The sequence below is a fragment of the Capricornis sumatraensis genome, chromosome 11 (assembly GCF_032405125.1).
Source record: "Capricornis sumatraensis isolate serow.1 chromosome 11, serow.2, whole genome shotgun sequence".
Taxonomy (NCBI): Eukaryota; Metazoa; Chordata; class Mammalia; order Artiodactyla; family Bovidae; genus Capricornis; species Capricornis sumatraensis.
Window position 1 is genome coordinate 61,071,986 of NC_091079.1, and position 13,946 is coordinate 61,085,931.

The 13,946-nt window shown below is 36.1% G+C and overlaps 1 protein-coding gene across 1 annotated transcript in view; it reads left to right on the top strand.

Moving 5' to 3' along the window:
- Nucleotides 1-356: 356 nt before the first annotated feature.
- The window catches only part of ZC2HC1A (zinc finger C2HC-type containing 1A), a 34,664-nt gene continuing 21,074 nt past the window's right edge, over nt 357-13,946 (top strand). The window contains exons 1-6 of the mRNA XM_068983429.1: nt 357-416; nt 521-680; nt 1,578-1,651; nt 3,689-3,805; nt 9,247-9,388; nt 11,743-11,900. Of these exons, the coding sequence (XP_068839530.1) occupies nt 357-416; nt 521-680; nt 1,578-1,651; nt 3,689-3,805; nt 9,247-9,388; nt 11,743-11,900 (711 nt within the window). The remainder of the gene's footprint in view (nt 417-520; nt 681-1,577; nt 1,652-3,688; nt 3,806-9,246; nt 9,389-11,742; nt 11,901-13,946) is intronic.

A 13,946-nucleotide genomic window follows, 5' to 3' on the forward strand; every position in this document is an offset into this window, starting at 1 on the left:
CTGCAGCTTTGGGGCCAAGGGCATCCAGTGGCTGATGCCTGCCCATTGGTGGGTCAGGCCAGGTCCTGGAGTAAGTGCCTGCCCTCTGGTGGGTGCAGCTGGGTCTTGGGTTCTTTGGTGATAGGACTGGGTTCGTGGTAGGCTGGGGGAATCAAGGCACCTGGTGGTCTCTGTCAGCCTGCTGTTGGGTGAAGCTGTGTCCCTGCAGTTAGCTGCTTGGCCTGTGGGTCCCTGGGACTGTAACACACTATAACAGGTGGGCAGGGCTGGGTCCTGGCACTAATAAGCTAGAGGTAGGACCCCGTAATGTTTCTTGCCAGCATTAGCATTCCTCCTGGTAGAGGGAGCTCTAAAATATGGTTGCCACTGAGTCCCGATTGCCTGGTTCTCTCTGGGAGGCTCTCCAAGATGAGCATGTGTGCCTGCCCAAGACAGTTTAAAATGACTGCTTCTGTCCTGTGTTTTGGAGCATGCAAATTTTGTGTGAGTCCTTTAACAATGGAGTCTCTGTTTCCTACAGCCCTCAGGTCCCTTGAAAGTTACCCCTCAGCCTTCAAAGCTAAACATTCTTGGCTCTCATCTTCCTATTGCAGGGCTCTCTGGATTGAGGAGTCCAGTGTGGGGCTTGGACCCCTTGCTTCCTGGGGAGAACCTCTGCAGTTGTGATTATTCTTGTGTTGGTGGGTAGCTTACCTGAGGGTGTGGGTCTGGACTGCACCATGTCCCCACCTCTCCTGCTCGTCTCATTATAGTTCCTTCTTTTATCTTTAGTTGTGGAAGATTGTTTCTACTAGTCTTCGGGTTCTCATGGTAGCTGCTTTGTAAATAGTTGAAATTTTGTTGTGCTCACAGAAAAAGGTAAACTCAGGATTTTCCTACTTTCTCTATCCCACTGTAGCCACCAATGTTATTTTTTTTAATGCTTTGAAGATAAGTAATATATATTAATCTTCAGATAAATTTTGTTTTTAAACTTTGGTAATTTACAGTAGAGACAGCCTGTAATTAATTGACTGTGACAAATTGATTTGGTTAAAGTAGAACAAAACCAGTTTCAGCAGGATCGGTTTGTTTCTTTTTAAATTATAAATTCTGTGTTCACCATTTGCCTTTTGACCACTGATAACTTTAAGTCTTGTGCATTTTAATTAGTAAATTTGCTTATTTCAAAGTAACGAAAGACATTTTCACAAGAACTGGCCACTTATATTGGAGAAGGAATTGGTAACCCACTCCAGTATTCTTGCCTAAAGAATCCTGTGGACAGAGGAGCCTGGTGGGCTGCTGTCCATAGGGTCGCACAGAGTCAGACATGACTGAAGCGACTTTGCATGCATGCATTGGAGAAGGAAATGGCAGCCCACTCCAGTATTCTTGCCTGGAGAATCCCTGGGACAGAGGAGCCTGGTGGGCTGCTGTCTGTGGGGTCGTACAGAATCAGACACAATTGTTTTTCGGAAGTGACTTAGCAGCAGCAGCAACAGACCACTTGTATATGAAATTAAGTAAAGTCTAAAATTTAGATGTTTAACAATAAGAGCCATTGAATATTTTGACTATATTCTCTTCTGTTCTAGAAAATGGAAGTGTCCAAGTTGGAGAATTGTTACCTTGCAAGATTTGTGGAAGAACGTTCTTTCCAGTGGCATTGGTGAGTTTCCTTTGGCATTTGATAGAGCTTTAGTGGTTTAATACTTCAGAACAGCGGCAAGATATATAAAGAGATACTGGCTAATGTTCTTTGCTCAAGAGTACCAGTTCCATCTGTTCGTTCTTGCAGAATACTTTCTTTGCTTCAGAGATTGATTGGTTTTTTAAATTCCTCTGTTAGGGTATTAAAGTATTCCTTCCCTTGTGTGGCTGTTGATGAAACCAAAACAAAATACTCTTAGAAATACTCTTAAAAATAATGTATTTAAAGAAGGAGAAGGATATGATGTTTTGGATTTGCTTTAAACCTCAGGAAAAAAAGCTGGGGCTTGAGATCAATGAAATAAGATTGTTTAAATGTTGGTAGTTTTTGAGGCAGGGGATCAGTAAATGGAGCTAATTATACTATTTTATCAGTTCTTACGTATGTTTGAAATATTCCAAAGGAAAAGTATTTTAATTAAAACTTCCTAAAATACATTATGCATTCGTTAGAATGCAAATACATTTGTATGCAAATAGAAATAGAAGCACATCTTACGTTAATATAAAATATCTAGCCAAATAGAGAATAAGAAAAAATCAGTATATCATATATTCTGTTTAACTTTGAGTATAAATAGGTATTTATGAATATTTTCATTTAGAATAAAGATTTTTCTTTGAGTATGGCTCTGCTGTTTAGAGTTCTGTCACATTTTATTTTATATCCTTACTGTTTCCAGTTTTTCTTTAAAGCAGTGAGAAGGAATTAATCATCCAAAATGGCCATCTGACTACAGACTTCTCTTAAATATTAACAGCTCTTTAATCCTTTCTTGTGCATACTTAGTTAAGTCACTTTTTGTTGTCATTGATTCACTGTTTTTCAAACCATTTTCAAAACTTTAAGCTGAGTTTTCACAGGGGGGTATATCTTTTTTGGCTCTCATTTATTTAATATTTAAATAATCACTGTCAGTTTATATAATATATCACTTTTTGGAGTAGGTGCTACAGTCTTTTGTTATATGCTACTCAGTATGAGGACAGCCATTTCTAGAAAGTTGCCTGTTAACATGCCTTTTTTTTTAATATATAAGAAATTTTGTTCTAATAGTTATAATTATTTCATTTGTCGGAATGAAATCTGAAAACAAGTATGTTTTACAAATATGTAAAACAACTGAGTATTGCTTTTGTTTGAAAATATTAGAAGCTCTATAACATGGAATGAAATAGTTCTGTTTCCAGTTTTCCTAGATAAAGCTTAATATTTCCAACTTGTTCATTGTTTATCAAAACAGAAAAGAAAAAAGTGCATTTAGAATACTCTGTGTTGTTAGCCAACATGTTTTATTTAGGGGAAGGAGAACTATTATTTATCCAGTTAATTTGAGATCAATTAAGAGAGCTTCCATTGTAATGGCTTTAAATGAGTTGGAAACCATATTTTTTAAAAATTACACATACAGAAGAACTATAGGAATGGAACACTAGATAGCACAAGAAAAATCCTTGGTGAGTTCCAGAAAGAGGGTGGAGATGATTGTGGAGGAAAGACAGAACATGACCGCCTTGTCCTGTGCTGTCGTAACAAACTCTTATTATGTGAGCTTGAGGAGAGCAATCCAAACTACTATTGTTATGTTAGCTTTCGTAATCCTATTGCTAAAACATTTTCCATTTACATTCCTTTTTCTAGTATCTATTTTCAGGTATTTAGTAATAAAGATAACTTTTTTGCCCCCACTTAAATAGCTGTGTCTTACATGCATTAGCTTCCATGTTCTTAGCAGTGTGAAAACCAGGAGAATATTAAATAACTGGCAATAAAATTTTGGGAAAATATTTATATTTTCTTGTTGTGAGAAAGATAACTTATAGCATGTTTATATATATATATATATATATTTAGCTATTTAGTTAAAGGAAGCAATGTCTTATTTAGGCCTTATTATTTATCTTCAGGTTTTAAACTGGTCTCTAATGACAATTAAAATTTTATAGTCTTTTTGTAGAAAAGAAAACGATATGTTGTATTTCTTTATTTGAACAGAAAAAACATGGACCTATTTGCCAGAAAACTGCCACTAAAAAACGGAAGACTTTTGATTCAAGCAGACAAAGAGCTGAAGGAACTGATATTCCAACAGTGAAACCTCTTAAACCTAGGGTAATTCTATGACCTTTTGAATAGTATAAACCTTGCTGCCATGTGTAATGAAAAAAATAATCTGTTATGCTAAGATTGAAGAGTAAGCAGAATTCTGTGTCATGTTCTCAGTTTAGACGTTATCATAAACTTGTTTATTTTGAATTTCAGCAAAAGGGAGACCAAAGTACTGTCCAACTACAGTGAGGTTTTCGTAGCCTTGGAGAGTCAGTTCCTGAGCTATAGGCTGAAAATAATTGAAAAGTCTTCACATGTTCATTGTAACTCGTTGTTCATTACTTTGGTGATAGTTTATGTCTCTGTTACTAGTAGTGTAATCCACGTAGTATACAAAAGGAAAGCTGTTAGTTACAAATGCTTTACCCCAATAAGTATTATCTTGATTGATTTTTCAGCATTTGTGATCTTAGTATGCCTTCTGGGGAGAAGTTTTATCCATTGCTCAATTGTCCACAAATTGACCACTGTTAGCTTACTTTCTTCTTTGAAACCAAGCAAGAAATCTCCTGTGCTAGCTAATCTCACCTTAATACCACCTGTCATGATATTTTATTTGCTGAGAATAAATCACATAAATACTTTAACATATTTTTAGAGAGTCATTTTAGTGCAGTAGTCAAAATTTGAGTGCCTGATTTATATGTTTTTGAAATAAACTGTTTTCAGTCATAATAGCTTTTCCCAGTAATACCGGAAAGCATTTCCCTCTGGGGCAGTTAATCATACTAGTAAAGTCCTTTGATTGGAGAAGGCAATGGCACCCCACTCCAGTTCTCTTGCCTGGAAAATCCCATGGATGGAGGAGCTTGGTAGGCTGCAGTCCATGGGGTCGCTCAGAGTCAGACACGACTGAGCGACTTCACTTTCACTTTGTACTTGCATGCATTGGAGAAGGAAATGGCAACCCACTCCAGTGTTCTTGCCTGGAGAATCCCAGGGACAGGGGAGCCTGGTGGGCTGCCATCTATGGGGTCACACAGAGTTGGACACGACTGAAGTGACTTAGCAGTAGCAGCAGCAGTAAAGTCCTCTGATAATAAAAAAGAAGTCAGTTCATCTTTGTTTTTCAGTCTATGAATATTTAAGGGGAGGCTGGAGAAGCTTGGACAAGGTGCATACATTATTTAGTTTTCTGTGGTAACCTGCCAGATATGTGATTATGTTAACTTTAATTAGCCTACGTAAACTAATCAAATCTTTGGAGGCAGTATAAAGTAGTGAGTTTGAAAGCTGGCTCAACAGTCAGAGTGCCTGGATTTACCCCTGGCTCCCCTTCTCTGTTGTAATGGGCGAGTTTCTTAATCTATACGTCTGTTCTCTGAAAAATGGTGATAGTAGTTGTCTATCTTGTGGAATGATTAAGGGAATTACATTAAGTTTATCCATGGTGATCTCTCAGTAATTTTGTTTTTTTAATTGGAGGACAGTTGCTTTACAGTGTTGTGTTGGTTTCTGCCATACAACAGCATGAATCAGGCATAGTGTGTGTATGTGTGTGTATCTCCCCTCACTCTAGAGCCTCACCTGCCCACAGGGCTGGGCGCCCTGTGTCGTACACGGCTTCCCACTAGCTCTCTGTGTCACACACGGTAGATAGTTATACACGGCTTCCCGCTAGCTCTCTGTTCACACATGGTAGATAGTTATACACAGCTTCCCGATAGCTCTCTGTTCACACGTGGTAGTTACACACGGCTTCCTGCTAGCTCTCTGTTCACACGTGGTAGATAGTTACACACGGCTTCCCGCTAGCTCTCTGTGTCACACGTGGTAGATATGTCAGTGCTGCTCTCTCAGTTCATCCCACCCTCTTCTTCCCCTACTGTGTCCACAAGTCTGTTATCTACTCCTGCCCTGCAGGTAGGTTCATCAATAACCATTTTTCTAGATCCCATATGTGTGTTAATATGTGATGTTTGTTTTTCTCTTTCTGACTTACTCCATGTATAACACCACAGCTTCTTTATCCATTCATCTGTGGATGGACATCCAAGTTATTTCTTTAAAGAGGAGGTTTGTATACTTTTAAAAAATTAATCTTTAAGAAAAAGCCAAGTAAAAACTTACTTTACGATAAGTACTTTTATTTTCTTGCTTCTTAAAGTGTGGTCCATAGAGCAGTAATAGTAGCAGTTTTGGAAACTTGATAGAAATGCAGAATCTCAGGTTCCTCCCAGACATACTAAATTAGAATCTGAATTTTAACAAAATCTTGGAATGAGTCATATGCATATTAATTGGAGAAACAGTGTATAGAAGATTTTAAACATCATAGTATGGGCTTCCCAGGCACAGTGGTAAAGAATCCGCCTGTCAGTGCAATAGATACAGGAGATGTAGGTTCGATCCCTGGTCGGGAAGATTTCCTGGAGGGGTAAGTGGCAACCCACTCCACTATTTTTGCCTGGAGGATCCCATGAGCACAGCAGCTTGGCATGCAGCAGTCCATGAGGTCAAGAGTCAGTTGGAACTGAGCACACACAGCTGTCACAATGAGGTTCGCAATACAGAAATCATAAGCAGAGTGGAGCAAAGTAAATACAGACTCCTATTTTTGGAGAAATTCAGGCATATTCCAGGGACTACAAACAAAATATGTCTCTTTCTCCTCTCAGAGTTGCTTTGTCATATCTGTAGCCATTCCTTCTCCAGGGGATCTTCACAGCCCAGGGATCAAACCTGGGTCTCCCACATTGTAGGCAGTTTCTTGACTGTCTGAGCCACAAGGATATGTCAGAGCTGCCCAAAGAAACTGAGATCCGGGTAGAAGAGCAGGAAGTTTCTGGGACGCCCATGGCCTAGAATCGGAGAACCTGCCACCTTACAGTTGAGGGGGTCTCCTCACCCTGAACGGTGACTCCTTAAAGATGAGGGTATATCTGAAAGTACATATCCCTTGTTTATCACAGCAGAGGCAGGAACTGGGGTGAGCTGCAGGAACTTGGAATGAGCTGAAAGTGGAATGAGCCTGTATGAAATTGGACAAAAGCCAGGAGGGAGGAAGTGGGAAGAGGCACCGAAATTTGAAGAGGTCCAGAGCAGAGGCTCTCAGAGAGCACTAATGGAAAAGATAATACCCTTTCTGAAGGTGAGGGGGCCACTTCAAAGTGTCCTGTGTTTGAAGTGATTAGTGTAAGAATTGAGGGAAGTATAGACAGCAGCAGGCCTCCTGGACACGTGTTGTTTTAGAGAAGCAGAAGAGGAATGTCTGTGTAATCAATTGTGTTGCTTTCATAATGACTAGTTCGAAAGTTGTTTTCTTGTTTTCTATTTTTTGAAAGAGTTTTTAAAAGATTGGTGCTTTTTCTTCCTTAAATGCCCACATGTATTTAACAGTAAAGACAGGCATCTAGGCCAGGAGTTTCCTTTGTGGTTCTTTTAATAATAGATTCATTAAAAAGAAATAAAAGACTATCATTGTTGTAATGGGATGTAATGTTAATATGCAGAAAGGTTTCATATTTCAACAACAACTCATTGAAATATAAAAATGATTAAAAGATTCTTATGAAAGAATAGCACAGAATATAAAATATTTAGAAATTAGTGTTAGTCACTCAGCTGTGTCTGGCTCTTTGTGACCCCAAAGACGGGCTTGCCAGGCTCCTCTGTCCATGGAATCCTCCAGGCAAGAATACTAGAGTGGATTGCCGTTTCCTTCTCCAGTTTAGGAATAAACCTTATAGTAATAAAGGTGGAAAACTTTCACAAAGAATACTTTAAAAAACTATTGAAAGACCCAAACAAACATGTCTTCTAATGGAAATATATCACATTCTTAGATAAGTAAATCTCAGCTAAATAGAGATTTTTAATTAAGTTGTATATGAATGTAATGTTTAATTTTTCCAGTTAAAATATAGTTTTAAAAAAAACAAACTGAATCTAAAGCTCAAATGGAAAAATACACATGTAAGAATAACCAGAAAAATTGAAAGAGAAGCAGAGTAAAGTAGAATTAACCTTTGTTGTTTAGTCGCTCAGTTGTGTCCAACTCTTTTGCAACCTCATGAACTGTAGCCTGCCAGGCTTCTCTGTCCATGGGATTTCCAGGCAAGAATACTGGAGTGGGTTGCTGTTCCTTCTCCAGGGGATCTTCCTGATCCAGGGATTGAACCCGCATCTCCTATGGGAGATGGGATCCATCTCAAGTGGGTTCTTTACCACTGAGCCACCAAGGAAGCCCTTGCTGCTAAGTCGCTTCAGTCGTGTCCAACTCTGTGCGACCCCATAGACGGCAGCCCACCAGGCTCCCCTGTCCCTGGGATTCTCCAGGCAAGAACACTGGAGTGGGTTGCCATTTCCTTCTCCAATGCGTGAAAGTGAAGTCGCCCAGTCGTGTCTGACCCTCAGTGGCTCCTCCATCCATGGGATTTTCCAGGCAAGAATACTGGAGTAGGGTGCCATTGCCTTCTCCGAAGAAAGTCCTTACTGAATATTAAAATATAAAATCCCAATATTTAAAACACGAGTCTTGACACATGCAGTTGAAACAGTAGAACACAGAGTTCAGAAATAGGCCCAAATGCCAAACAGAATATGATAAAGGTATTGTCTCAGTTCATTAGGGAGAAAAGTCAGTAATGGATGGTGAGACAGCTGCATAGCTATGTTAGAAAACAAAAAATAAAGTTGAGTCCATATATCACTCCATACATCAGGATAAATTCCAAATGAATAAAAGTTTAAAAATCTTAAAAATGAAACCATGAAAGGGCTAGGTAGAAACATGGGAAATTTTTATTTTACCTTGGTGTGAGGTTGGACCTTGCTGAGTGACTACAGATATGAAGACAGTAAAAGAAAAAGCAAGTTAAACTGCATTTAAATAATAATTCTGCATATCAGAAGACACTTAGACAAGGTTAAAAGAGATATATTATGGGGGAGGGGTGAGGCTAGTCTATAAAAAAAAAATTACTTGAAGTTGTTAAAAACAGAAAAAAGGCCAATAACCCAATAGCTATGTTGACCAGGCTTTATAAACACACCACAGAAAAGGCAATACAAATGATTCTTAATGATATAAAAAGATGTTCATTTTTACTCATTATAGGGAAAAAGCCGGTTAAAAACCACAGAAAGAACTGTTTTTTCACCTCTCTCATCAGTTTAAAAAAAAAACAAAATGTCAGTATCATACATTGTTGGAGAAGCTATGGGAAAATAGGGAAATACATCCTTAGTGGTGGGTTAAATGTTTGTAACACTGACAGAAGGCAGTTTAGCAGTGTCTGACACAATTTATAGTTGTATTTAAAAATTTGCATATAAATACCATTGCCTAAAGTTTCTTTTTAAAATTATAACTTTGGGAAGAAGATCATTTAAGGACTCCTGATAAGAGAACATTTAAAATATTTTCTTGAGTTTTGTTTCACTATATTAAAAACTGTTTTTGAAAACTAGGGGTTTGTTTTGTTTTTTTAATTTGTTTACAGCCTGAACCACCAAAGAAGCCATCTAATTGGAGAAGAAAGCATGAAGAGTTCATTGCCACAATAAGAGCAGCTAAAGGCCTTGGTCAAGTGCTAAAAGAGGGTGGCAAACTTCCCCCACCTCCTCCACCGTCTTATGATCCTGGTATATGGCATATTTTGACAGAAAGTGTTCATATGAGGACAAAATATTGATAGTATTGGTAGAATTCTTATAAATTTTAAGATATTACTAAACTTAATTTATAATAGTTGAACTTGATGAAGCATAATCTTGGTAAGTTTCCTATAAAATAATGGTGACAGTCTAGGCATTTAGGCTTAAAAAGACACAGCAGTATTGAACATAGAAATGCATTATATTTTTATGTCAGTACTTTTATTTAAACTTTTTCTCTCAGTACTTTTGTAAGGCATTTAATATAATTTAAGAATTATTGTAGTAGTGTAGTGTTAGTTGCTTAGTCGTGTCCAACTCTTTCCAGCCACATGAACTGGAGCCCACCAGGCTCCTCTGTCCTTTGGATTCTTCAGGCAAGAATACTGGAGTGGGTGGTCATTTAGTATTTAATATAATTTAAAAATTATTGTAGTAACTATTAAATGTTCCAGGAAAACATTTTAATCATGCATACTGTCAGTTGAAATGTAGACATTCAGTAAGATTCAGATAGTTAAGTTGCTTAGTTCTTTGGTATCGTCTCTTCTAGAAAGAGGAATTAAATAATAATCTTGCTTCTAAAAATATATTATTCTAGTGGGATAACCACCATATAAACAGATATTACTAAATTTGCCCTATATTCATGTATTTTTATATTTTCTTCATTTGGTGGGTAAAAGTTGCTTTTTTATCCTTACCAAAAGCAAGGCAAGATGCTGGCAACCATATATGAGATAATCAAGATACTGAAAGATTTAAAATAGCACCATTGACATATTGCCATTGGGTACAGAGTAGCCTTAAGAAGTAGTTATTTTAATATAGCAAGTTACCTGCTTTAAAATTGTGTCATTATTCTAGATTGGGATTAATTTGTTAGTAAAGGGAAAGTTAGATATGATCCTTTATAACATTTTATTGTAGAAGAGAGGTTGATAAACAGTTTCTATAAAGGGCCAATAGTTAATATCTTAGGTTATTGCAAGCCATAAGGTCTCTGTTGCAGCTGCTCCTTTCTGCCACTGTTTCTAGAAATCAGCCACAGAAAATATGTAAATGGATGTGTTCCAATAAAATTTTATGAAAACATGTTGCAGGCAAGGTGGATTTGGCCCATGGGCCCTCCCTCGTTTGCCAATCCTGTTTGAGTCTTAGTAGTTAACATTAATGCTTTGAGTAACTCTGGAATGTTCTGTCTGGGTGTGAGTCTCTTCTATTTCTGTCTTAATTTTCCCCATGAAACTGAATTCTCTGTTTGTTTTAGAGGTGTTTGTATATTTTATCTGATTCAACCAACATAGGTATATTTCTCATGTTTGCATAAGTCAGTGAGAGAGAGAGAGTGGCAGTTCTTCAGGATAATTTGAACTTTAGAGATTTTTTTATCTCTCGGCCCTAGCAAAACAACTTCTTTGTCATTAGAGGTTTTAGATGTATTTCAATAGTTAGCAGGACGATTTCTGAGCTTGAGATGAGTGTAAATTCTAAAAGGCAAACTCCATCTCAAAAAGTAAGCCTTTTGAAATAAATTGATTTTTTTTGTGACCTTGCTAAGTTGTTATATATTTATTTATTGTTGATATCTCATAGATTTGAAATCTTTTACACTGCTACAAAATTTGATTTTTTTCTGGGATAACTTTAGGATTTAATTTTATAAGAAATTTTGTTTATAATGTACATTACATTTGGGAAGCCTATTTAATCTTTGAAGCATTTGCTGTTTCTCAAACTTGAATTAATTATGTTAATGAGATATATTTTTATCACTTCTTCCATCTGTTGGGACCTCTAAAGAAAATAAAACTCTATAAAGTCTTTTACATTATTTCTTGACAGGTTTCATCTAACCAAAATTAAAGATTTTAACAGATGAGCCCAATTTTTAAAGTATATTTTAATGTAATGTGTGGGCTGCTGTCTATGGGGTTGCACAGAGTCGGACACGACTGAAGTGACTTAGCAGCAGCAGCAGTTATTACTACTTAACCTAGTCTACCATATAAAATATATATATATGATGGAAACATATAGTATTATAGAGGCAAAAATGAATTAACATTTTTCCTTATTTTTTTGTAGTGAGGATTTATTGTTTTTCACCCCTTAAATTTGATTCTAAGCTAGAAGAAAATTGTGATTTAGCATATGCTAGCAGACTTGTTTTCTTAAATGTCTACTAAGTTCGGATAAGTCAGGTTGGGTAGTTATAAAGAAACAAGTTTTTGCTTCACAAACACTGTGTATACATCTTAAGTTACTGTTTATAAAACTTACAAGTCTTTATGTCTCATTTCAAGTATTTTGTTACTAATCTGTTTCTTTTTCTATTTTAGACTATATTCAGTGTCCATATTGCCAGAGAAGATTTAATGAAAATGCAGCTGATAGACATATAAATTTTTGTAAAGAACAGGCAGCACGTATTAGTAATAAAGGCAAATTTTCTACTGATACCAAAGGAAAATCGACTTCTCGGACACAGGTAATCCTTGTAATCATTCCTGCAAATAAATAATGAGGTGATTTAAGTTCACGGTTTTGTGTTTGTTCTTTACAGAACATTTAACTACAGTTTTTTCACCTGCTAAAATTTATATATTAATGTTCAAGGATTTAATAAGAAATTTAAATGGCTATTTGAGAGCAAAATTTGAAGTAGACTTGATTTAAAGAGGTGTTAGGGAGAAAGTGTTAAAATCACTATAGCAGATTCAGAGGAAACTAGAGGGGTTAGATGAGTGAGAAATTGGCAGTAAAAATTCACATTTGAAAATCATGTGAATAATGAATATTTTCATGTGATAATGTGAGTAACACATTTCAGGAAATGAAAACATAGGTTCAGATCCAGACTTCTGCTTTTGAACTTTTAGGCAAAAGTGACGTTAATCATATGTAAGCCTTTATTTCTTCACCTGTGAAGTAATCTGCATAACTATTGTGAGAAACAAATGAAATGATGTATGTGAAAGCGGTTAGAGAACCGTAAATCATAAGAGAATTTTGTAATGTGTACTTTATTTTTGCACTACTGTTGTTTTTCTTTAAGTATATTGTTACATAAAAACTTAGACAGCATTATGTAGTGGTTTACTGGTGGGTTAGTCGCTAAGTCGTCTCTGACTCTTGCAACCCCGTGGACTGTAGCCTGCCAGGCTCCCCTGTAAGCAGATTTTATTTTTCGCAAAGCTTTCATTTGTTAACTTTTCTTTTGGACTGTAAATTTAGCAAATGGGAATAACCAAATTCACTTATCTTGTTACTTATGAATAAAATATTGGATTAAAAGATCCCATTGCAATTGAGACCTCCTTGAGAGAATCCTGCTATTGAATTTCTGTAAATATTTTTGGAAATAGAGCATATGATTGTTATCATCATTGTGGGGAAAGAACACCAAAGAAAACTAATTTTGAAGAATTTTCAAAACAGATGGCAAACAAAGCATATCTTTTAAACAGTTTAAGAACACCCAACAAGATCTTTAAGAATAAAATAGTAGAGTAAAGGAAATATAATAGGGTGTGTATATTTCAACAGTGTGGTGCCAAATGACTCATAAACGTAAAATCCAGGTAGTTTTTAGTTCCCACCTTAAATTTTCAGTTCTGATTCCATGCCCAGTCATATATATTTCTTTCAATCTAATTCTATATTTTTTCATCTGTGTTCACTCATTTTTGAGTAATACTGTACCAAGTACTGGATCTATATGAGTAAACTAAGTAGAATACTTTTCCTAAAGTTGCTTAAATGCTTCCTTATCATATTTAGCAACTATAATCTGGCCTTACTGCAGCCCACTACAAAAACAGTAAGATCAGGTTCTTGTAGTTAAAGAAAAAGTTCTACCATTCAGTTAAGCTTTCATAATTCTTCTTCGTTAGGAATTTTATCAAGTTCAAGCATGGCTGTATTAAAGTAGACCTATGAAGACAGCAGACCAAATAATGTCATCTAGTGTATGCTAAATTACATATTGTTCTTTTAAAAGAACAAATTAAATAACCCATGCATAATTTAGATCTGTATCAGATTAGGTTAGGTTGAATAACATTATGAGTTTCAAGCAACACAGTAAATATTTTGTGTTTAGGAATTTTCAGTATTCTGATTGATTCTTACTTACCCTACATTTAAAGTAGTGAAGTTTTAAGTCTGAAAATGTGCTATTCAATTGTTAATAATGTTTTCTGATTATTAAAGGGCTTTCTATTCTCTGGAAAATTAAGTATACATGTATATATTTTAAAAATTATCACCATAGTTAATATTTTAAATATTAATCTCTAAGCTCTTATTTTTTACAACACTTTTATTCTGACTTGTTTCTTATAGTTTTCCCAGTTATTTTATTTTTTCTGGTAAATTATATGCAGGAAAAAATGCACAACACATAAATTCATGTGTAACCACAAGAACATTGAGAAATAGACTATTCTTAGTCTTACAAAAGCCTTACTGCACTATTTCAGTCCCAGAATGTAATGTTCTCTCACTCTCAGCCCCAAGCATCCATGAGGTAGTCACTATTGTG